The sequence below is a fragment of the Sinocyclocheilus grahami genome, unplaced genomic scaffold, assembly GCF_001515645.1.
Source record: "Sinocyclocheilus grahami isolate Dianchi unplaced genomic scaffold, SAMN03320097.WGS_v1.1 scaffold2382.1, whole genome shotgun sequence".
NCBI classification, from domain to species: domain Eukaryota; kingdom Metazoa; phylum Chordata; class Actinopteri; order Cypriniformes; family Cyprinidae; genus Sinocyclocheilus; species Sinocyclocheilus grahami.
The window spans coordinates 23,771-49,957 of NW_015507561.1; the positions used below are offsets into that span (position 1 = coordinate 23,771).

Consider the following 26,187-nt stretch of genomic DNA (forward strand, 5'->3'; position numbering starts at 1 on the left):
AACTAGGGTTTGGGTCCAAATGCAGGCTTTATTTACACTGCTGGGGAAAACAAAGTAACAAACAGAAACATAAACAGAGCTGAGACTCTGAGACACAGGCTGAGAACAGATACAGGAATCTGACGCAATGCGGCCACCTCTGGCTGCGTCAGTCACCGAAACAAACATTAATCATCCGCCCCGAGTGGCGTGGGGAAGGCGCCTAAATAGTCCTCATGACGGGCCACAGCTGTGAGAGAGTGAGTGTGTGCACAGGTGTGTGGAGTGCAGGTGATGGAGTCCCGGATGGGCGACAGCTGTGTGTGTGTGTGTGTGAGTGGGTGCCCAGGTGTGTGGTGTCAAGGTGACGGAGAAAGAGTCCGGGAGGATGGGAGATGGCGACCTCTGGTGGTGAGAGGGAGAACACCAGACGCCAGCCCCTGACACCAGCATGCTGGGTCAAACATATAACCCAACTTATTGGGTCAAAACAACCCAGCGCTGGGTTCGTCCCTTTTTGACCCAGTGCTGGGTTGCCAAAATAACCCAAATTGGGTTGTTTTTAACCCTGCAGTTTTTAGAGTGTAATAATGGGGAGAGAATGAGAAAACTGCCATCTCCAGGCACCAGAGCAGACATGCAAAACACTCAGTGACACCATATTTGAAATAAAACAAGATGTTTTATTAAATGAACTGTAGGATGTAAATGAACAAAGGCTTCAGGAGGGGAAAGGCCAAAACAACAAACAAAAGAGCTTTCTCACTAGGTTTTTTAAAAATAAATAATTAACTTACCAAAAAAGAAAAAGAAAGAAAATAAAATGCATTGACAATTCCCTAACTCCCTCTTTAACTAAACACAGGAGAAAATGTGTTTAAAAAGAAAAGCATCCACCTCCCTACAAATGTTCACACATAAATTATTTAGAATAGTGAGAAAATTAGAAGGATAACACAGTAGAATATCCGATGCTCACAATTTTAGCTGAAACACTCTGCACAGTTCAGATTGATCTAAAGTCTCAGCACACTACACAGCTTTTTACCTGAGCACTACAAGCAAGGCAACATGCACAACATAGAAAACAACAGCGCTGGGACCAGAAGATGGTAGAGTCTCTCAAAGAGGAAAGCCCCATTCTCTCTCCCAGGACAGGAATTCTCTGGGTTCCCTTGTACTCCACTTTACGAGCTGGGACAGGAATCAGGTGGCACTCATGAGCCTGTCAAGCAGACAGCAGAACCAAGAGCAACATAGAAGAACACCGAGCACACACACATAATAACAGGCCCCACATTGTACACAAATCAAATAAGTTCCTACTTTCCTATGGATGTAACAGTAGCATAATTCACAAAGCTTAAGTCAGACCATTTTGTTTTTTTGCTTCAGATTTTGAAATTATACAATCTAATTTTAATGTTTAAAATGCAGTGGTTGTCTTTAAATTTTTTTTAAATGGATATAGAGAGAATGGCCTGTAATAGTGGAAATAAAAATCGTGTTCATGTACTCATATTTACATTCTAGCTTGTCTCTTACTTAAAAACATTAAATACATTTTAAAAACGGCTATGAGAATCAACTCATTTGCTTGTAAAACATCGGCAATCTGAATTGGCCATGACAAATCAAGATCACTGCATCACTAACAATAAATGCCAGGACAAGTGTGTGGCAAATAATTCAAAATCAGGTTCAATTGTTGAAGCTTTTAACTAAAAATTATGGAGCACCAAACCTGCCAATTCAGCGTAACGGCTGGCAGCTCCAAAATGTTAAAAGTAAATTTCGAGCCCTGAAACAAAACGTCCCTCTTTCCAGCTGTAATTGGGTATATACTGTATATGTTGATGTGTATAAATATACATATATTGGCCATGCACTGAAATAAACTGAGATAAAACACACTCACTACAGTCACATTTTTAGCATTATCAGCAAGACTGAGCAGAGTTTTGTCACTAGTGGACCATCACCATTAGATTAAACAACAATAGCAAGCACTAATAAAGGAAAATAATAAGTAATATAATAAATGATTAAATACATGAACATTGATTAAATTATTAAATGATTATAAATGAAGAAATGTGTGGCTGCTCCACTGAAGCGTGTACCTGTGCACCTGTACAAACTTACACTGAACATACAGTATACATCCATATGTTTGAGTTTCTTTCTTTCTTTTTTTTCCTTTTAAGTCTTTTAAGGTCTGCCATGATTCATGTTGTTTTAAAATCTACTGAGAGAAAGTGAATTTCATATGACTTTTTGTATGACTTTTGTTCAGTCTGCTCCTGTCGAGCTCCAACTCTAATCAAACACCTTCATTATGGTCTTCAGGATCTCTTAATAACTGACAGGCGTGTAAGTGACTGAACTCTCTGGAGCAAATGGGAATAGCCCTGATTATATGAATAGAGAGAGAGAGAAATACAGAAACAAAAACCTTCAAAACACACATGCCATTAATTTGGCTCATCAATAATGTTTAAAAATGTTTCACATGACATGACAAATTCTATTTTTTGATTTTTCCTTTTCATAGGTTATGGTTATTTTCTCCTTGAGCTCCTGAACCTGCTGATCTACTCTTTTGCTGAAATCGTTCAATTCTTTTTCTTGTTTTCTGGCTTCATCTTCAACTTTCTTCTTCATCTTTTCTATTTCCTTTTTCTGTTTCTGTTTCGGTTTCATTTCATCACACTCTTTTTCTTCTCTGTCTATTCTTTCTGTCTCCTCTCCTTCTCTTCTCTTGATCTCCTCCTCTTGCTCTCGTTTCAGATCTTCTATAATTTTCTCCCATCTCTTTCTCTTCTCCACTCGTCTCTCTTCATCCTCTCGTTTTCTTTTCTTCCACTCCTCTTTCCTCTCTCGCTCCAGCTGCTCATAATGTCTTTTCATTTCATTTATCTTCTCTTCATATTCTCTCTTCTTCTGTTCTCTCTTTCTTTCAATCATATGTTCTTCTTCTCTCTCTCTTTCAAATTTCTTTCTCTTGTTCTCCAGTTCTTCTTGTTTTTCTCTCAGCTGTTCCTCATGTTTTTCTTTTCTCTTTTTTTCCTCTTCCTCTCGTTCTCTCATCTGTCTGTTCTTCTCATCCTCCCATTCTCTCTGCTGTCGTTTATATTCTTCTTTTCTCTTTCTCTCTTCTCTTTCTTTTAGCTCTTCTTCATACTGTATTCTCTGATCTTCAATCTCTCTCTCCATCTCTATTCTTTGATCATATTCATTTCTTTGCTGTTCCTCCTCTTTTGATTGTTTCTGATCCTCTGTCTCTCGTTTCTTCTGATCTGATTTTTCTTTCTCCTCAAACTCTCTCCTGAGTGTTTCCTCTTGTTCTCTGAACTTGTTCTTCAGTCTCTCTCTTTCCTCTTCTGTCCTTTGTTTCTTCTTCTCCAGTCTCTTTCTCATGCTTTTGATTTCCATGTCATATTTGGCTTTTAATACTTCAACTTGAGCCAGATTTTTTCTTTCATTCTCTTCTATCATTTTCATTCTCTGTTCAGTGGAGATCGCTGCCTCCTCAAACATCTCATTAGTGAAGTATTGGCCCTGATTCATCTGTTTTATCATATTCAACAGCTGAGTAACTTGTGTCTGATCTTGTGTCTCTGCGTTGTCAAAAGTCAGGAATCTGTTTCCACATTCACTGGTTAGTTTCTTGAGTTCAGCATTTTTCTCTACATATTGCTCTATTGTTTGTCCTCTCAGATCACCTCTTTTAGTGAAGAGAACAATGCTGAACTCTGCTGCTTTTGGGCCAAAGATCATCTTGATCATGTCTAAAGTGTCCTTCTCCTCTTTGGTGATTCCTCCCAGACTCAGCACAATGATGAACGCATGTGGTCCAGGTGCTGACAGTGAAATACACTTCATTATTTCTTCCTGCACTTTTTCTTTTGTCAGTGAGAGGTCAAAGAGTCCTGGAGTATCAATAACAGCTACTGATCGACCACCAACCTCACCAATTATCTTTGTACAAGCAGTGGTCACTAAACATGAACTGTTCTTACTGTAAAACCCATTTTTTTCTGAGGATAGTGTTGGCCGACTTTCCACTTCCTGTCCTCCCAAACAGCAAGATTCTTAAACATCCTAAATCTGATGGTGAATCTTCATCATCTGAAAGTGACAATAATAGGGTTTATACGGTTTAACAACAGTTGATTACATCTGGGACCCTGAGTAACAAACTCAAACATGAAATGTAAAATATTTGCAACAGGCCATCTCAAGATTCTGAAGCTACGTTTACACGACAACGATGTAGTCAAAAACGGAAAAGTTTTTCCCTTGCATTTTTTAAAAGTTTCACATATACACGGCAACGTTTTTAAAACGATTCGCATTTACACATATCCGCGAAAACGACCAAAAACACTGTATTACGTATGCCAGGCCAGTAGTTGGCGCTGTCACCTTGTTAGTAAACAGTACCTGTAGGGAAGTGATGATTATATGTTGTATATGATGCGTTTCCGCTGTTGGTTGTAATATTGGTGAAGTAAATCCACACTTTGCTGAAGAAGCGTTACCAAACTCTTGAGCAGCAACAACAGTACCATGTACTCCGCCATTGTTGTGTGCACGCGCATGACGTCACCTTTTTCAAAGATTCCCGTATTGGGTGTTTACACAGAAACGATAACAGTGGCGTTTTCAAAAACTTGCACTTTAAAACCTGTTTTCAAAAATATGCCCGTTAGTGGCTAAACAAAAAAAGTTTCCCATTTGTGACTGAAAACGTTGTCATGTAATCGGCCCTTCAATGTTTTTATGGGTCACCACACCCTTATCCATTATACAGGTCCCTTATCCCATTAAATAAAACGTAGGATAACTGTCTTCCCTGAATATTCCCTGTCTTTATAATATTAATGTTACTAATAAAAATAAGATTCTTCTTCTTCATAATAATAATAATAATAATAATAATAATTAAAGATAAAAAAATGCAGATTTGCTCATATTTACCAAGGGGGCTCATAATTCTGACCTCGACTGTCTATCACAACTCTTCAGTGTGTTTATGACATTGCAACTTTTAAGCAGGACTTGCAATTTGACTTGGGACATGAATACAAAGACTCACAGAGTCCCGGTCCTAGACTTCTGGGGGCCCTAAGCAAACTTTGTCAAGGGGCACCTGTCAGTGCGTTCATAAAAACTCAACAATGACCCTCAACCCATTCATCTGTTCTTTTAAAGCAGTTTAACTGTCAGCAGACAACAGTAAGCTGAAAACAAGAAAATTACAAAAACTAAAAATTACAAACAATAGGAGAAATACAATATAAAAAAAGATCAAATGAAATAAACAGTTTAGCCTACCATAAAATAATAGCCTACTATACAGAAACTAAATAAAGTAATCAAATGTAAAAATAAAACACTGCATAATCTTCACCATATGAATTAAATGTGCATTGATTCTTATTAAAGTTACTAAAGTTATTCAGTGAAGAGCAGTGAATAAGTCTATCGTCTTCTTTTGTTGTTTTATTAACATTAATGACACAGACAGCAGCAGGCTGCATTAGGCTGCTGTCACTTTAAATTTAAAATTGAAATTAAATGTATGCATTTAGCAGATGCTTTTATCCAAAGTGACTTACAGTGCATTCAGGCTATACGTTTTTCATCAGTATGTGTGTTCCCTGGGAATTGAACCCATGACCTTTGTGCTGCTAACGCAATGCTCTACCACAAGGAGCATACTTTAAGACCGAATGCACAGATCTAATATACTGAAAAGCATTTGATTAATTTTAGAAGTGTTTATGTTCATTTAAGACATGACTGACTGTGTTTAAGAAAAAAAAACTCACAATGCAGACATTTGAACATATTTTTGTGTGTATTTATCAATTTAAGCGCATACCCGAAGCCCAAAGTAACCTATACGTGTCTGTGTTTCCCTTCGTCTCTGTACGAGTGCACAGAAAACCACCTGAGGAATAGTGTCTTTTTCACAGCTTAATACACTTTTAACTTTAGTATCAAGCACATCCGGCAGCAGTCTATTACGACTGTCACGTTATGTGATTTGACTGATTTGGATGTTACATGGAAGGGCGACAACGCAGAATAAAATGTCGACCAATGAAGAGGTACTAATGACTGTCAAGCTTTGGGGTGTTGATCGACTCTATCTACGTTTTGATTATCATTCTGAATCCAATTCATAGTCTTTTTTCAGCTTTTTGTTCAAAATATTGTTTATTTCTTAATTTTTTAATGAAACTTACCCACATTCAAGTGTTTAAAAAAGAATGCATGAAGCTAGAATAAAATGTTTTTGTTTACAAACAGATACCCTGTTCTTTTTTTGATGTTTTGTATGTTCAGATATTCATATAACAAAACATATACAAATTAATACCTATAGGGACATAGTAGTATACTTAAAGTATGATGTAAAGTTCACTTAAAGAAAACTTACGAGTATACTTGCAGTATAAAACTACTAAACTAGTAGTTTACTGAGACTATACTTCAAAGTGTACTAAACATGTTACTACAAGTATCTAATTAGTAAACTATCAGTGTACCTATAAGTTCACTTTTAGTATAGTTGCAGTACAAGCTAAAATATTGATGTAAACTAGTTGTGTACTCAAAGTTTACTACTGTTATACTTAAAAGTATACTTTTATATACTAGAAAGTAGGCCAATTTAGTCCCAATGAGTATTGAAATAGTACACTTACAAGTATACTACTAGTACACTGATATTTGTATACTTACTACATAAAGTATACTTAATAAAATAAACTTGAAGTATACTACTTTTTGGTAAGAGTGATGATTATAAACCAGTGAAATATTTCCTCAACAATACAGCAACCACATAAACTGCCAAACAGCAAGTTACTATACAGCAAGTATAGTAAAATTAAAGTTTTGTTTACACCCAAATATTTATTTTTTTCTAATAAATTTCAAAATTGGTTGGTTATAGTTTTCACTTACTGTTTGTGTGCTGAACATCAGGAGCTCCTGTAGAAAGTTCAATAAATCTATGTGTTTCTTTCTCCTCTTCTTCTCTTTGTCTTTCCTGTTGTTTCTGTTTCTCCCATTCCTCTCGTTCTCTCAGCAGTCCCTCTCGAATCTTTCTCTCTTGTTCTTCTATGTCTTTCATGTCTCTTTTATATTGTTCTTCTATATATTCTTCTATTATTCTCTTTCTCTCTTTATCATGATTCTGTCTTTCTGCCTTTATCATCTTCTTCATTCTCTCTCCTTCTTTTTTAAGTCTCTTATTATATTCATCCCACATTGCCTGTTCTTTCCTTCTCCATTTCTCCTCCTCTTCATCTCTTCTTTGTCTTTCCTGTTGTTTCTGTTTCTCCCATTCCTCTCGTATCTTTCTCTCTTGATCATCTCTTTCTTTTATCTCTGTTTTATATCTTTCTGCTCTCTCTCTAAATTCGTCCTCTCTTCTCTTACTCTCCTGTTTTTCTTCCTTCATTACAGTCTTTATCTTCTCTATTTCTTCTTCATGTTTCATCAAGAGTATCTTCTTCTGTTGTTCTTGTATTTCTCTTTCCATCTCTCTGAACTTCTTACATGAGTAGTAACTCCCTCCGTTTGTTTTCACCATGTTGTCAATCTTCTGCAGTAGATCAGTCACCTGTGTTCGGTCTCCAGTCTCATTATTAAACACATGGTATCTGTTTCCACACTCATCAATCAGGTTTTTAAGGGCAGATCCTGGTTCTCCCAGAAACTGTTCGATGGTTTTGTTCTTCAGTTTGTCTCCATTGGTAAATAGCACAATGGTATACATTAAAGAGTTTTCACCAAATGTTTTTTGGATGATCTTCACTGATGTTTGTTCTTCTTGAGTGAATCGTCCCAGTGATATCAGTAAGAGAAACACATGTGGTCCAGGCAGGATCATAGAGATGCAGTTGCTGATTTCTCTCTGGATTTGTTCATTACTGAGTTCAGTATCAAACAGTCCTGGAGTGTCGATCACAGTAATGTCTCTGCTGCTGATTTCAGCTTTCTCTTTCTGACACACTTTAGTAATAGATGTTTGAGAAATGTCTGATATAAATGCTTCTCTTCCCAAAATGTTGTTTCCAGTTGAACTCTTCCCAACTCCAGTTTTTCCCAGCAGCACAATTCTCAGTTCATCTTCTTTTTCTCTTGAATCTAAAGATAGATCAAAGATAAACTAAAAATGACATATTGAATTTCAAGTTAAGATTGTCAATTATACAGGTCACCAGAGAATACTGTGTATAATTTATACATCAAAAACATTAAAGCATCATGTGCTAATTATATTTCTCATGAACTCTGCATATCGTTCTATTGTTTTGTCTTACAATCCTTTGTAGATTTTAGTAATCATGAAAAGTGTGTTTAATTCATGTGGTTTTTATGATCATTACCTTGTGATTGAATCCATGTCTCTAATGAATGGAATCTCCTCTTCATTTTCTCTAATTTCTGTATTTTTTCCACCTGTGCCTCCATCAATGTCTCTGTGGAGAAACAAACACGACTATTTTCCTCAACCATCTGCTCCAGTTTCTCCATCAACACAGACACTTGTGTGTTCAGGTCAATGAAATTATGTCGTCCTCCAAATCTCTCAATGACAGTCTGTGTTTCTTCATTTAGTTCTGCTGTCTGATGCTCTGGATTCTGCTTTATGAGGATCATGATGTGTTTGTTGATTCTTGAGCTGAATATCCTCTGGATCTCCTCCATTTCTGCTTTGTCTTCATTATTAAGTGGAGCATCAGGAATGATGAGGATGAACACATGAACTCCAGGATGACAGAGAGACACACAGCGGTGAGTCTGATGCATCACGTCCTCCTCTGAGAGCTGAGTGTTGAACAGAGCTGGAAGCTCCACCAGACTGATCAGACGTCCATCAAGCTCCACGTCTCTCCTCACACACTCTGAGCTCAGCTCTGATCTTCTCTCGCTCTGCCTCAGGATCAGGTTTGATATGAAGGATTTTAATCCTCTGTTACTCCCACACACAACCAGATTCAGCTTCACGCCCTCTGGATCTGTGTAAAAGGAAAAAACAAGTTTAACAATGTGATTTGAAATTAGATTAATGCTGCATTCACGTAATGTTCTTGAATGACTATAATCACAACTGCAGTGTATTTTACTAGTTTTCCACTTAAAACCATTCACGTCTTTGCTTAACGCATACGCATGTGGAAACACTCAAGATAAAAATCTTATAATATAGCTACAAGCTGCAATTACCGGGTCCAAGTGCTTTAAGAACGTCTCCAGGTTACGTATGTAACCATGGTTCCCCGAAGGGAACGAGACGCTGCGTCCGAAGACACTAAGGGAACGCCCCCAGCGTGACCACGCTCTGAATCACATGTGTAATCAGTCCAATGGAAGGGCGAGACGTCATAGGCAGGTGACGTAGTGACCAGGAAGCTATAAAAGCACGTGAGGTGGAACCGGCGTTAGCTTCTAGGAATTAAGCAAGTGCTCGCAGGGATGCCGGAAGTATGGATCTGAGACAGCGTCTTGTTCCCTTTGGGGAACCATGGTTACATATGTAACCTGGAGACGTTACCCTTCAGGAACTCGAGCTGCGTCTGAAGACACTAAGGGAACGAGAATGCCCACGCCGCCAGACTTGCAAATCCCTGTCTAGTGTGGAAGAGCACAGCTAAGACAAGAGAACAGAAGAGCCAGGAGTGGCTCGCATATCAAGGCCATAGAACCTGACGAAAGTGAGGGGCGTGGACCATCCTGCTGCGTTGCAGATGTCCTGCATAGACACACCTGCTAAGGCGGCCTTGGAGGCCGCCATACCTAGGTACGAGTGAGCCTTGACTCCCAATGGTGAGGGGAGATCAGAGGACTCATAGGCAGTAGTAATGGCATCAACTATCCACCGACTGAGGGTCTGCTTCGTAGCAGGCAGACCCCACTTAGGGGGACCATAGCTTACAAGCAGTTGGTCCGCCCTCCTCCACAGGGCAGCTCTGTGGATGTATGTGTCCAGTGCTCGCACTGGACACATGCAATTAAGCTTCTGCTGGTCTGGCTCCCTGAAGGGAGGAGAACAAAAGGCCTGCAGCACGATAGGCTGTGGTATAACAGAGGGATACTTCGGGACATACCCCGCTCGAGGGTAGAGAAACACTTTGGCCATGCCGGGTGCAAAGTCTAAGTAGGAAGGGGCCACTGATAGCCTAATAATTAATGGATTCGCTAGTGTTGTCTGCAACCTAATCTCCGGCAAAAGGCTTCTGCACACAAAAAAAGAAAAGCCCTGCATGAACACGCAGCATAATGAAGCAAGTGGATTTTCCTGACAGATCTCATATCTATAAGATGATTTCTGTGTGCTTTTCTATGTGCGTTCCTCACTTAACACTAAAGTGAAAGTAACCTACGCATTCGGAATAGTTTAAAAGAATTCTGGTCTAATCGGGTCCATTTGGAAAAAGCATGTTTATTTTAAATTACCCGAGACCGCTAATATTGAACCCGACCTGTGTCCGAGGTACTCATCGAAGTTTTGGACCCGAACCTGCTCGGGTCTTAGGTCGGACCTCAACTTAAATTTTATGCCCCACAGATATGTTCTCCAATGCTCAGTGGTCCAGATGCATGCGAGGGCTTCTTTTTCGACTACCGAATATTTCCTCTCTGTAGCGGTCAGGGCTCTGGAAGCGAAAGTCACAGTCCTTTCCGATTTATCTGAATGGAGCTGGGTCAAAACACCACCAATACCATAATCCGATGCATCTGTTGTGACAATTGTAGGCAATGCAGGATCAAATAAAGCCAGCACAGAGCTCTCTGCAATCAGTTCTTTAACATTCTTGAAACTCTTCTGAGCTTTGGTAGTCCAATGGAAGTCTGAATTTGCTCCAAGCACATCTCTCATAGGTTCTACTACGGCTGCAAAGTTTGGAATTAATTTTGCACACCATGCCATAAGATGCCATACAATCTTAACGTAGACCAAATGGGGGGGGGGAGCATTACGTATTGCCTCCAGGTGACTGTTATCTGGCATCAATTCCTCTTTTAGAGATGGTATGGCCCAGGAATGTGAGTTTTTCCTGGTGAAACTTACATTTCTGTTCATTTAAATGCAGTCCTGCTTCATGAAATTTGTGCAGCACTGTTTTTAGGTGAGCATCATGACTAGCAATAGAATCACCAAACACGATAACATCATCCAGGTAACACTGGACACCTAGAACATCTTTGAGTATAGTGGACATCAATTTCTGGAATGCTGCCGTGGCTGAAGCTAATCTATAACAGACTCTTTTGTAACAGATCAGACCCTCATGTGTTATGAAGGCAGTGAGGTCTCTGCTATCTTCATGTAATGGGACCTGATGGTAGGCATTTGCAAGATCAATTGTGGAAAACATCACTGCACCTCTCAGCTGCGAAAACAGTTCCTCAATGTGCAGAATGGGTTAATGTCCACAACGATTGCCTTGTTCGGTTCCCTGAGATCCACACACATTCTGGTATCTCCTGATTTATTCTGGGTCACTATGATAGGTGATATCCAGGGTGAAGCATCTACTCTTTCAATAACGTCTGCTGCTAACAAATGGTTCAGTTCTGTCGACACAGTGTCCCTCACCGAAAATGGTAATCGACGCAGTTTCTGTTGCACAGGCGCAACATTTTCACGCAGTTTCACTTGATGCATAAAGTTCTTCGCACAGTCAAAAGTGCAAAGGAGTTTGACACCTCAGACACGGATTATTTGGAAATGAGTACTGTGGTTCCTTTTATGCACAGATTCAGGGAAGATATTAAGTCCATGCCCATCAGTAGGTTTCCACTTTATATAGAATATTTTATATAGAATAATATTTTTCACAATATAGAATGTAGCAGGTACTGAACAATGTATATGTATTGCCTGAGTGTTAATGCGTCCCAGCACAGGAAGGTTATCCTTGGAATATGTGACAAGACGCACATCAGCATGTTCCAGAGGCAATTCAGAAAAGTACTGTTTGTATTTATGCTCTGGCAACAAAGATAAAGAGGATTCTGTATCCACAATCAGTTCCTGCATTGTAGTACCGGACAATGTGCTCATTTGGACATTGCACAAAATTTAGTTTGGTGCTGGAGATGTGCTAGTCATGTACAGGACAGTCAGTTCAGGGACTTCAATTCCTTTGATCTCTTGTTTCCGTGTTGAACGACATACTTTTGCAAAATGCCCAATTTTGCTGCATGATTTGCATGTCTTATTTAGAGCCGGTGTAGCAGTCGATTCTGTTCCCCTCTGGAATTTGTGTTCCCCCTCGGGTTGCCAGGTCTGTGTAATAAACCCGACCAAATAGTTAATCAAACATTGCCCCAAAGTAGCCCAATTCCGCGGAATAAATACTGTGGATTTGGCAACACTGCAGCATGCAAATACACCAAACACAACAGGATGTACGGAAAGCAAAAAGAGACAAATGTGTTGCTACACTGCAGCATAGTAAAATGATTCTCACACTCCAGTTAATGTTCTGTGTTTTATTATTCTTGCAATTTTTCCTTTGTTTTTGTCTAATGTTTCAGTAGGCTATATGCAGTAAACTGATTATAAAGTGAACTATATTAAAATAGTTCAGTTTTGTATGTAATGGTAAAGTGATTACGTTTCGTTTTTTATTAAGTTAATTATAGGTTTTTGTTTTTCAATGACCAGCGGCAGACGCCTGTTTGATCAATCTAGCCTTCTGAAATCATCACGACTTGCCTAAAATAAAATATATAGATATAAAACAGTTAAGAATGTTTAAACGTTACACCTGTAGTCCAATGGAAGTCTGAATTTGCTCCAAGCACATCTCTCATAGGTTCTACTACGGCTGCAAAGTTTGGAATTAATTTTGCACACCATGCCATAAGATGCCATACAATCTTAACGTAGACCAAATGGGGGGGGGGGGCATTACGTATTGCCTCCAGGTGACTGTTATCTGGCATCAATTCCTCTTTTAGAGATGGTATGGCCCAGGAATGTGAGTTTTTCCTGGTGAAACTTACATTTCTGTTCATTTAAATGCAGTCCTGCTTCATGAAATTTGTGCAGCACTGTTTTTAGGTGAGCATCATGACTAGCAATAGAATCACCAAACACGATAACATCATCCAGGTAACACTGGACACCTAGAACATCTTTGAGTATAGTGGACATCAATTTCTGGAATGCTGCCGTGGCTGAAGCTAATCTATAACAGACTCTTTTGTAACAGATCAGACCCTCATGTGTTATGAAGGCAGTGAGGTCTCTGCTATCTTCATGTAATGGGACCTGATGGTAGGCATTTGCAAGATCAATTGTGGAAAACATCACTGCACCTCTCAGCTGCGAAAACAGTTCCTCAATGTGCAGAATGGGTTAATGTCCACAACGATTGCCTTGTTCGGTTCCCTGAGATCCACACACATTCTGGTATCTCCTGATTTATTCTGGGTCACTATGATAGGTGATATCCAGGGTGAAGCATCTACTCTTTCAATAACGTCTGCTGCTAACAAATGGTTCAGTTCTGTCGACACAGTGTCCCTCACCGAAAATGGTAATCGACGCAGTTTCTGTTGCACAGGCGCAACATTTTCACGCAGTTTCACTTGATGCATAAAGTTCTTCGCACAGTCAAAAGTGCAAAGGAGTTTGACACCTCAGACACGGATTATTTGGAAATGAGTACTGTGGTTCCTTTTATGCACAGATTCAGGGAAGATATTAAGTCCATGCCCATCAGTAGGTTTCCACTTTATATAGAATATTTTATATAGAATAATATTTTTCACAATATAGAATGTAGCAGGTACTGAACAATGTATATGTATTGCCTGAGTGTTAATGCGTCCCAGCACAGGAAGGTTATCCTTGGAATATGTGACAAGACGCACATCAGCATGTTCCAGAGGCAATTCAGAAAAGTACTGTTTGTATTTATGCTCTGGCAACAAAGATAAAGAGGATTCTGTATCCACAATCAGTTCCTGCATTGTAGTACCGGACAATGTGCTCATTTGGACATTGCACAAAATTTAGTTTGGTGCTGGAGATGTGCTAGTCATGTACAGGACAGTCAGTTCAGGGACTTCAATTCCTTTGATCTCTTGTTTCCGTGTTGAACGACATACTTTTGCAAAATGCCCAATTTTGCTGCATGATTTGCATGTCTTATTTAGAGCCGGTGTAGCAGTCGATTCTGTTCCCCTCTGGAATTTGTGTTCCCCCTCGGGTTGCCAGGTCTGTGTAATAAACCCGACCAAATAGTTAATCAAACATTGCCCCAAAGTAGCCCAATTCCGCGGAATAAATACTGTGGATTTGGCAACACTGCAGCATGCAAATACACCAAACACAACAGGATGTACGGAAAGCAAAAAGAGACAAATGTGTTGCTACACTGCAGCATAGTAAAATGATTCTCACACTCCAGTTAATGTTCTGTGTTTTATTATTCTTGCAATTTTTCCTTTGTTTTTGTCTAATGTTTCAGTAGGCTATATGCAGTAAACTGATTATAAAGTGAACTATATTAAAATAGTTCAGTTTTGTATGTAATGGTAAAGTGATTACGTTTCGTTTTTTATTAAGTTAATTATAGGTTTTTGTTTTTCAATGACCAGCGGCAGACGCCTGTTTGATCAATCTAGCCTTCTGAAATCATCACGACTTGCCTAAAATAAAATATATAGATATAAAACAGTTAAGAATGTTTAAACGTTACACCTAGATAAATCCGCTATATCCAATAGTTTGTGCGGAGAAGCTGAAGCGCGCAAGAGAGGTGCCAGCGCGATCACTTGCTTTTTTTCTCTCATAAATGTTAAAGAGTAATACATTATTCGTAACTGTAAAGAGTTAATTTTATTTGCGTGCCCTCACAATAAAGATAATAACGCGCTTTTAGCCGTCTCGTCTTGAAATCGAGCTCTTCCCAAAAATGAACCGAAACTAAGCGAATGCATGCCTCACAGACATGATAAATATATTTATAGAAAGCTTTAAACTACTACTTAACGAAATAAATAATCAAAATCCAAACCTCTTTCATTATGGTCATAACTTCTCTAAAGGTGCGTATATGAGGAGATGGCGAGTCAGGGTCGTGATATTCATCTTTTCGATACCGACTCAGAAAACAGTACTTTATTAGTAAATAATTAAAATATCTCAAAACTATTTCCCCCGACACATTTATGGTAATTACTTTTGCCGGTGCTTTTCTGCAAGCTTAAGCCTGTCGCGTGTGTTTGAACGCAGAACTCTTCATGCTGCTGCTGCTCTGGGACACTAAACACGCTCTCGTGTTGTTTCCACCAGAGCCGCAAATTTTTCATCACTAATTGATGGATGTCTAAAATATAAAAATAAAGGGGAAGCCTAAACCAGGCCCGAACTAACGACTCTGAACTATGATGTGAAAATTGGACCGAAAAAACTCAGCCTGAAATGCAGGCCCACTTATATACCCTCACCCCTCCCCATACACAGCTAAAAATCACTAATGAAATCAATTAATGTTGGTCAGAATTGTAATATTGGTCTGGTGTGTTTTTTTTTTTTTTTCCACTTTTTATAGTTTTCCCCTTTTTTTTCTGTAGGTATCAAAAGTGCCTGGGCTGGAAATAACAGCCATGTACTGGTGTCCAAAGTGGGACCCTATAAACTGTTTTTGAGTTTATGATTGAGAATAGTTTTCTTTGAGCTTTCGCTTATCCCTTAAAATGTTGATTTTCCACTAATATTCCCTTATTGTGATGTCTGGGATATTACCTAGGCTATATACCCATCTAAAAAAAAAAACATTCTGCTTGACCCACTTGGAGAGCCTGACATCAAGAAGAAAAGGTGTTTGCAAACAACAAGGTATTCAATTCACCACAGTCTGATGTAGTGCTTTTGGGAAGTTGTGTATGATAGAAAGAAGGGGAAAAAATCTGTTTGTAGAGCAATGATGAGAAAAAAGGGAGTTCCAGTTTCACACTGGGTGTGTCAAAATCCAACTCACCCACTTCAGACGGATACTACGTCATGTGGTGTGTTTGCTTTGAAGGTGTGCGACAGCACATATGAAATGTTCATTGAAATGGGAGGATTTTATTGTCTTTATTTATTTTATTTTTTTCCAGTTTGCAGAACATATTCTGCACAATACCAATATTGACTTCTCCAATGAACCACAAGACATAGCACGATTTAGGCTGGAGATTGCATCAACACTGCTTGAGCAATCTGGTATATTTATTTATTTTAACCATGAAAGTTATTGACATGCCTTTTGATGTGCATCACTTTCATTAGTGTTTTGAAAATCTGACCTAAAAAAAAGCATACCCTGCCTATTGTATTGTAACTCAGATGACCTAAGTGACCTGTGTCACTTTTGTGGGGAGGCATTATTAAAATGGTGTGGAATATTAATAAATACATTAGCACAATTGCTGACAATATTGCTAACATTTTATTATTTTTTTTTACAGATTTCCTGTGATGATTGTGGGCGCTGGTTCCATATTAACTGTGTTAATAATCCACCCACAGACAAAGAATTTAAATGCTTTTCTTGCAATAAATAAAATTGCATTTTAAAGCCATTATTTTTGTAGACTTTTTGTTTTCTTTTTTGTAAATTGTTACACCTGCTGCAATTTGTCTTATTTAAATTTCTTAATTAAAACGAAGTAACATGTAACACCCGTGACAGACATTGTGTTTCAAATAAGCCTGCGCTACAGACTTCTGCGTAATAACCAAAGCCTCAAACACGCTTAAATCGGTTGTAAATTGGGGAATAACTCGCTTCTCAAATCCATTTTGAAGTTTCGGATAAAAGACGGTACTTTTGAACCATTTTGCTTCCCGTACATCCAGTTGTGCTTCATGAGTACGTTAGTTCTGATAATACGTATGGTAACCCGGCAACTCCGCAAGACGTGTAGTATGATTACACCAGCATAAATCAGAAAAGAACACGCTCACCTCTTTACTGAAACACTGCACGACAAACATTCCTCTCCTTCACTTGCATGCATGCATATATCTACCTAATACAACAGCTCCCCCTAGTGGTACATCTTAACCAACAGACTTTGTAATTGAACACAAGATGAAACCGTGCAGACAATCTCAGGACATGGTTGTTATAACAAACTCACAACAAACAAGTTTGGTGTGAATACGATAAAGTGTTGAGGAGAGATAGCCTTCCTGACTTGTCTCAATTCCTCAGTAAATCCAATAGCTCAGAAAAACTTGATGTTGGATCAGACACTATAAACTCTCACTTTTCTAGCACTTTAGATAGAGTTGCTCCTTTACGCTTAGAAGATAAAGAAAAACAATCCAATACTGTGGTATAACAAGCACACTCGCGCCTTAAAAAGAGCAGCCCGGGAAAAGGACTGCAGCTGGAAGAAAACAAAACGGAAGGTGTTTCGTTATGCATGGCGGGAAAGTACTTGTACTATGTATAGAAAAGTTCTAAAAAATGCTATATCTGCTTACTTTTCGTCTCTTTTAAAAGAAATCAAACAGACCCGAACACCATACAAGGGTTAATAATATGCAGAAGAGGATATATGACTTCTGGAAGCAACTCTTTTAGTAGCTTAGATGGAATAGGGTCTAACATACATGTTGTAGGTTTTGATGATTTGATACTTTTATAAAATTGTTCCTCTCCTATAGCAGAGAATGGGTGGAATTGTTCCTCAGGGATCTACAGTGCACTACCTGATGCGATACTGTAGCTGACGACTGCATAGTTACAATTTTATCTCTAATAGTATCGATCCTGGAAGTAAAGAAGTTCATAAAGTCACTACTGCTGTGCTCTGTCTGCATCTGCATCTGTTTATGCTTTATTATTTGAAAGTGAAAGTGACGTGACATGTGGCCAAGTATGATGACCCATACTCGGAATTAGTGCTCTGCATTTACCCATCCAAAGTGCACACACACACAGCAGTGAACACACACACACACACACACACCGTGAACACACACCCAGAGCTCCCCGCCATTTATGCTGCGGCGCCCGGGGAGCAGTTGGGGTTCAGTGCCTTGCTCAAGGGCACCTCAGTCGTGGTACTGAAGGTGGGAGAGAGCGCTGTACATTCACTCCCCCCACCTACAATCCCTACAGGTATGAGACTCGAACCCACAACCTTTGGGTTATGAGTCAGACTCTCTAACCATTAGGCCATGACTTCCCCAATTTTTCCCCAGTTTTCACATTTTATCGAAAGAAAAATTATACTATTAATGATTTTTTCAAACTCAGACTCATTGGCCTTGGCTCATTTTCTGTGAAGAACATTTATCAGAACACATTTTCAATGACCACACACTTTAATTCATAAATGTGATCTAACAAAGGTAAAGGGCAAGTTTTGACCATATATGCTGTTTATATTGCTTGTAATTGGGATGAAGTAAATGTCTGTTGAGTATTTTAACATCATTTTTGACTGTGTTGAATTAAAAACCCAAAACTGCAGCGGGTCCACCAGACCCACGAACACTGACTGAGTAAGAAAAATATGAACATCACACAAGGGTTAGTTCGTCAAATACATTAGGATATGTCCCCAAAACCTTCAAATTGGCTGTTATTAAGCCTCTCATTAAAAAAACATGACTTGATCCTAGAGAATTAGTTAATAACAGACCAATCTCAAATCTCCCTTTTCTATCAGAAATACTAGAAAAGGCAGTATCCTCTAAGCTATGTTCCTTCTTAGAGAGAAATGGTATCTGTGAGGATTTCTAGTCAGGATTTAGACCGTATCATAGTACCGAGACTGCTCTTATCAGAGTTACAAATAACCTGCTCTTATCATCCGATCGTGGTTGTATTTCTCTATTAGTGCTACTGGACCTTAGCGCTGCATTTGACACTATCGACCACAACATTCTTTTGAATAGACTAGAAAATGATGTTGGCATTAATGGAATTGCATTGGCATGGTTCAATTAATACTTATCTGACTGTCATCAATTCGTAGTAGTGAATGAAAAAGTATCATGTCGTTCACAAGTGCAGTATGGAGTACCACAATGCTCAGTACTAGGACCACTGCTTTTCACACTTTACATGTTACCCTTGGGAGATATCATCAGGAAACACGGTGTTAGCTTTCACTGTAATGCTGATGATTCTCAGCTCTATATTTCTTCACGGCCCGATGAAACATACCAATTCGCAAAACTAATAGAATGCATAGTTGACATAAAAAACTGGATGACTAGTAATTTCCTACTGCTAAATTCTGGGGGAAAAAACCTTAGCATGTAACAACCTAAAACACTGTCTAATACTTGATGGCTGCTCTGTTAATTCTTCGTCATTGGTTAGGAACCTAGGTGTGCTATTTGATTGCAATATTTCCTTTGAAAACCATGTTTCTAATATTTGTAAAACCACATTTTTCCATCTTAAAAATATATATAAAATTACGACCTATGCTCTCAATGTCAAATGCAGAAACGTTCATTCATGCGTTCATGATTTCAAGATTAGATTATTGTAATGCTTTATTGGGTGGTTGTTCTGTGCGCTTAATAAACAAACTCCAGTTGGTCCAAATTGCAGCAGCTAGAGTTCTTACAAGAATCAGGAAGTACGACAAGTATGGCAAGGGGGGCATGGGAATGCGAAGGCTGAAGTGGGAGAACGGGTGTGGAGACGAGCATTGATAAGGAGGTCAAGTGAATGAAGACTAACACCTGTCTCTAATTCCAGTGATTGGTGAGAGACGAGATATAAGCGCACCTCAAACCTGTGAGAGAGACTGATCACCACCAGAGACTGAGCATTGTTTGTGTGTCTTTGAGAGAGACTGTGGAGGCAGAGAGCCTGGCGGTGTTGCCAATTTAGCTACTTTGTAGCTAGATTTAGCGACTTCCCTGCCCCTTTTAAGACTTTTTTCAAACGTTTAGGGACAAATATAGCAACTTCTTGAACAAACCTTATCCAAGTTCTCATCTTGCCCACTGATCTACGTTCATCTTTATATAGATCAGTGAATTTGCCATTGTGATGTCATCTAGTGACATTTAGCTACCAGTTTTAGCTACTTTCAATTGAAAGCAGTTGGCAACATTTTGTCCTTTGGTTTATTTGTTTGAGTAATAAAAGGTTTACTCGCCACCCCTGACTTTCTCGTCCTTCCTCTTTATTGAACCTTATTACAACGAACATATTAGCCTGGTTCTGTCAACTCTGCACTGGCTCCCTATTGAACATCGAATACATTTTAAAATCTTGCTAATTACTTATAAAGCCCTGAATGGTTTAGCTCCTTAATACTTGAGCGAGCAAATATCGTGTTATTGTCCTTCCCATCTGCTGCGATCTCAAAACTCTGGTCATTTGAAAATACCTAGAATATCAAAATCAACTGCGGGCGGCAGATCCTTTTCCTATTTAGCGCCCAAACTCTGGAACGATCTACTTAACATTGTTCGGGAGGCAGACACACACTGTCAATTTAAACCTAGATTAACCCTTGTGTGGTGTTCATATTTGTGTTACTCAGCCAGTGTTTGTGGGTCTGGTGGACCCACTGCAGTTTTGGGTTTTTAATTCAACACAATCAAAAATTATATGTTAAAATACTCAACAGATCTTTACTTAATCTCAATTACAAGCAATATATATGCACCCAGATGTTATCTCACTTTTCAGACACGATTTCAGAGCTAACATTTCAAATGGACAATGGAGAAGGTGTAGATGCTTCAGGCTTATAAGGCATGGAAATTAAATGTCTCTTAATTATAGCTGAAGCGAAAGAAAATAGTAGTGCAATTGAACAAACAAGCTGACACAAGATAATATTCAAGCAAAAGGCAGCATATATCAGTTCTGAGAAACGCAACAAAACCAACGTTACTCACTGTACTGTAAATAAACTGAAATATCCTGTAAATTTATACATTTATTCTCAAAAAGATGCTTTATTCATAGAAATAAATGAATCCACTTACCCAGTGTCTTGATATTCTTCTGTAACTCTTTGATTTCATTTTCTCTCACACTCAGTTTCTCTTCTAGTTCATGTCTAACTTTCTTCTCTGAAGCTCTCATATACATCTGAAGAGAATAGGGTTCAGGCTTCATGCTCTCTATACAATCAAACAGCTTTGAGATCTGTTGTGAGTTTCTCTGGTCCTTTAACCCCATCACACTGTACCAGCTCCCATAGAGACTCACAATCCTCTGAGATTCTGTGGATTCTACAAAATCTGACACCATTTTGTCAACAGTGAGTTCAGTAATGAAAAGCACCATGAAGTGCTCTTGTGCGTTAAATATTATTTTTATCTTCTCAATTTCTGCTTTGTCTTCATTAGTAAGTGGAGTGACAGGAGTAATGAGGATGAAATTATGAACTCCAGGATCACAGAGAGACAGACAGTGGAGAGTCTCCCGCATCACTTCCTCCTCTGAGAGCCGAGTGAGAGCTGGAAGCTCTATTACACTGATCTGCCGTCCATGAATCGTTCCCTCTCTCTTCTGACACACTCTACTCATCTCTTTACGTCCCGGTTTACTTGTTACACCTCTAAATATTTTAGACACTGAGTTCTTGAGTGTTGGATTACTTCCACACAGCACAATGTTCAGCTTTTCTTTTCCAGTAGTCATCACTTAAAACAAGATTAGAGACAGTGCACTCAATTTTGGTACCAAATGTTCACTTTCTCAAACAACAAAAATATTATATTGGAAAATAAAATTAGATTGCAGAGCATTATTTTATTAACTGAAGGCTAACTAGCATTAGTTTACTGACTTGCTGTTTAGGTGAATCCACTCTCTATATATGAATCTCTGACAGCATAAACTGTGTACATTCAGCCTTTAGAGGAATAGTCCACCAAAAACTTAAAATCTTATCATCATATACCCACATGTACTTACAAACACATATCACTGTCTATATAATCAGCAGCAATTACTGGGGTTCAAGCACTTTAATGCCTTTTAGCACATGTGCAAAAAGGTATTTTGTTTTATTTAGCATGCCTGTAACCACCTAGATCAGAGTTGGAAAAGAGCGTTTTTTTAGCCAATACAGGAATTTTTGTAAGGAAATACAGGAGATCAAAATTAGAGAACAACCTACAATTTCCTCAATTTCAAGGTCGATGCTTTGTCCTATTTTAAGTTATTCTAAAAGGAGTAGAAGGGCAGTTTTTTAAGCATATTTCCTGAGTTAAATATATTCTGAACCACAGTATAACAAACTTAAATGAGATATTTGAATAAAAACTCTGATCAAAATTAGAGAACACTTACAGATACCTCCCAGTCATTGGTGTTAATATGGCACCTGGTGATAATTTCCTTAATTATCTGAAAAACCCTATTTAACTGGAAGTCTAACTTTACAGTTTTCACTGACTTTGCAAGATGGTGAGCCGCTCTAAGGTGACTGAAAAGCATATTGTGTGGAGAGAGAAGTACTGGTTCAAAGTTACTTTAGTGATGAGAGCAAGTGTAACCCCTCTGCCCCCGGGTCCTCACCACCACACTTCGTTCTCGCTCCAAGTGGGTCTCTAACCCAGGTCTCCAGCATGGGAGGCGGATGCACTAACATGGAGGCTAAAGTGTCTCTTAAGGTCAGGGGAGTGAGGTTTTACCTGCACAGCACCTACCGCTGGCCTCTGTTACACAAGTTTAATTTATTTGGGTCTGATGGGAAACCTTATGTTTGGCGTCAAACTGGGGAAAGACTGAACCTTGAGTGTGTAAAGAAGTCCGTGAAAGGTGGAGGAGGAAGTGTCATGGTTTGGGAGATGTTTTGTGCAGCAGGAGTTGCACCTCTTATAACAGATACAAAGCTGGTGAATGCAAATGTTTATCAGAACCTCCTGCAGCTACATGCAGTTCCTTCCCTCCAATCATCGGCCAATCAGCCTGCAATTTTCATGCAGGACAATGATCCCTTTCACACTGCAAAATGGGTAAAGCAGTTCCTTGAAGCAAAGAACATTGACATAATGAATGGCCGGCCCAGAATCCTGATCTAATCCCAACTGAAAATCTCTGGAAAATTCAAAGTTCAAGATTCAAGATTTTTATGTTATGGCTTAGAAACCCACTACAGTCACCAAACTATGGAAGAGACTGGAAGAAGAGTGGACCAAGATCACAGCAGCGCAGTATGAGAAACTAGTGATGTCCTGCGGCCGCAGATATGCTGAAGTCATTCAGAGCAGGAGCCTCTACACTTTCTACTAATTTCTGACAGCTTTAATTCTCTAAAATTTTTGTTATCTAATTTCATGCTACAGTGGTTACTGTTCTCTAATTTTGATCACTGTGTTTTCCACAAAATAAAGGGTTTTTGTTGAAGTGCCTTGGTTATTTTGTAAAACACTGTTCTAATAGCATGGTATAGCCACAACTAAAATTCCTTCAAATTTTTTTGAATGATGAAGATTACATAATTTTTTTTGGCATCCATAAATGATTCTCTAATTTTGATCTCCACTGTATTTTTTTTTTAATTTTTTTTTTTACGCTTTTTAACCATATAGTGCCACCTATGGTCCAATCTCCATAAAAGTTTGCATGTTTATCTATAATCATGTGTTCAGGTAATTTTGTGAAATTCTACACGAGTCAGACATATCAACAAGCACATGTAATTTGCCTTAGAAATATAAAATTTTTCACCTTCAAGTTATACTGCCACCCATGGTCCAATCGATATAAAAGTTTGCACGCTTGTTTAGAATCATATGTATTAAGAGCTCTCTTAAGTTAGTGAAGTTTTGAATTTTTATTTAGGATTTTTAGGCTTTTGTGTATATTTGGGCATGCCAATTTTTAGATGACCTTGCAATAACTAACCAGTGTAAAGTTCAACATTTTTATTTTTTATTTTTTTATAATTATTGTATTTTTTCATGTGACTTAATATTGAGTTCTTACTTACGTGTATGAAGTTTTATGTAAATATCTAATTCCAATCAAAAGTCATAACCATTTTAGTAAAAGCGGCCTGCCTCTTTTAAATGCCTTGGCACCCCTTCACGATGAGGAGCCAAAACTTCAAGTTTTTTTTTTTACTTTTTTTTTTTTTTTTTTGATAATTATTGATATTCACTCTTCGGGGAATCTTTATCCGCTGTTTTTCTTACGATCAGGCAAAAAAACATAAAAATTCCAAAATAACCAACAATTTCAGAAATGTTCAAATCCATCAAATTTTTGAATTTGACATATACGTTTTGTTCGTCTTGACCCAAGGATTCCCATGATTTAAGACACTGCCTCAAGCGCTTTAGGAGTTATGAGCGATTTCATACTTTTGATTGCTGTAGCGGCCCCCTCAGGCCAATCAGGTGAGCCTTGGTGACGTTGTAGACGGGGGTACCAGTATCCCTCAAAGTTTCAAGTCTTTACACCTTATGGTTTGATCTGTCTGATCACTTTTAGGGCAGAATGGTGATCTTTGAAAATCTTAACAATTACAATAGGGTTTTAGCGCTACGCACTTGAACCCTTGAAAGAAAAAACACCACACATGCACACTAAAAGCATACTTTGTCTTTCTGTCAATGTCTTGATACCCTATTAAATATGTCTAAATGTATGTATATATTAAAACAGATTAGTAAAAATAATAAATAGTAGTTCAAGTTACGCACTATTGCTCCTCATTTTTCTCCCTGTCATTTACGGTCTCTACTACACTGTAAGTATTGAAGGCCCAAAAGGTAGCATTTCATGAGCATATTCTTAGAGATGTTATATAGAAAAAAGACTGACAAACCTCCTCCATCATGTCCTGTTTTTGTGCTCTCAACAGAATTCTCCTTTTTGTCGTTTTCTCTGATTGAAGCTCCAGATCTGCTCTGATCTTCATCCACTGGTGTTCCACCTCCATCCTCATACATGTTACAGATGAGATATTCTATACATTCTTTCTTGATTATCTCCTCTGTCCTTTTCAACATTTCAGAGCGCCATCCTGAGTTTCTTGTATCAAATTTAAGATGTCCTCCACACTCCTTTATTAAATTATTAACGGCATTATTCCATATCTTAGAAGCCAATTTGGATGTAAGTGTGTCTTCATCAGTAGTAACTACTATAGTGTGTTTAATGGCCTGCTCACTGAATAGGTTCAGCACATATTTCACTCTCTGTCTGTCGTTCTCACTGAAGTCATTATGCTGCAGTACGTGTACGAACGCATGAGGTCCTGGAGCAGACAGAGACACACACTCTCTCACTGCCTCTATTATCTGATGCTGTGGGAAATTTGGCTGGAGCAGGTGAGTGTTGATGACTGTGATGTGTGTCTTCTCCACCTTTCCACTGATTATCTCACTGAGATGCTTTGAATAAGATTGAGTGTCCCTGTGAAATGCTTCTGTACCCAGTATAACGTTTCCCACACTGTTGTTGTCTGATCCATTCTTTCCTAGCAGAACGATCCTCAGATTACTAACTGAAAAAGAGCACAGACACATACAAACAAACAAACACACACACACACACACAAACACACATGTTGGGTTTATACTGTACAAACTGTATATTCGATCCTACCCCTAAGATCATGACAACATCCGTTTACTCTACAGTAAGAAAATCCACTTCACCAGTTAATTACTCTTTAACGGTGATGCTATAGACCTACTGCAAAAATGGAAGTTCAAAGACAAAATTCTAAAGATGGCTGCTCACTTGTTTCTCTGGTGCATAAGGTCTATTGCATTATGAACAAAAATCTGCAAGACTCCTACATCTCATAATTGTAGGATTATTTGCAGTTGTCTTTGAGATCCAGCAGCTTGGAGCATCTGCTAGAATGCAAGTGGTTCCTAAACTTGTTGGACAGCTTTGATTGTTTAAGTGAATTTCTGCAGTAAATGCAGTGAACAGCGAGTTGAACCATGGGTTTGCCATAGGTGAGGTAAATGCCAGAACAACTATCCAGCGTGTAAGTGTATTTGTTTCTTGACTCATTAGTTTTAAACACAGTTGTCACTGCAAGGAAATGCTTGCTTTGTTTACTATGTTAACAGGTGCTGAAGTTATGTTTGTTCTCGTGCTTTCACAAGGTTTTTCTGTTTTGGCACACTAGCTTAACCTTTTTGTTTTGTTAAATAGTAAGGCATGTCCAAATGCCCGGTAAAGTACTTAAACAGTTTAAGCAAGTACT

The 26,187-nt window shown here is 38.6% G+C and overlaps 1 protein-coding gene across 1 annotated transcript; it reads right to left on the bottom strand.

Moving 5' to 3' along the window:
* Positions 1 to 954: 954 nt before the first annotated feature.
* LOC107574907 (protein MLP1-like) lies at positions 955 to 24,913 on the bottom strand. The gene is given in 9 exon segments (XM_016261331.1): positions 955 to 976; positions 1,077 to 1,204; positions 2,566 to 2,970; positions 3,100 to 4,011; positions 4,013 to 4,110; positions 6,961 to 8,148; positions 8,391 to 9,017; positions 20,990 to 21,652; positions 24,790 to 24,913. Coding segments are annotated over 9 exon segments (4,167 nt in total).
* Positions 24,914 to 26,187: the final 1,274 nt, after the last annotated feature.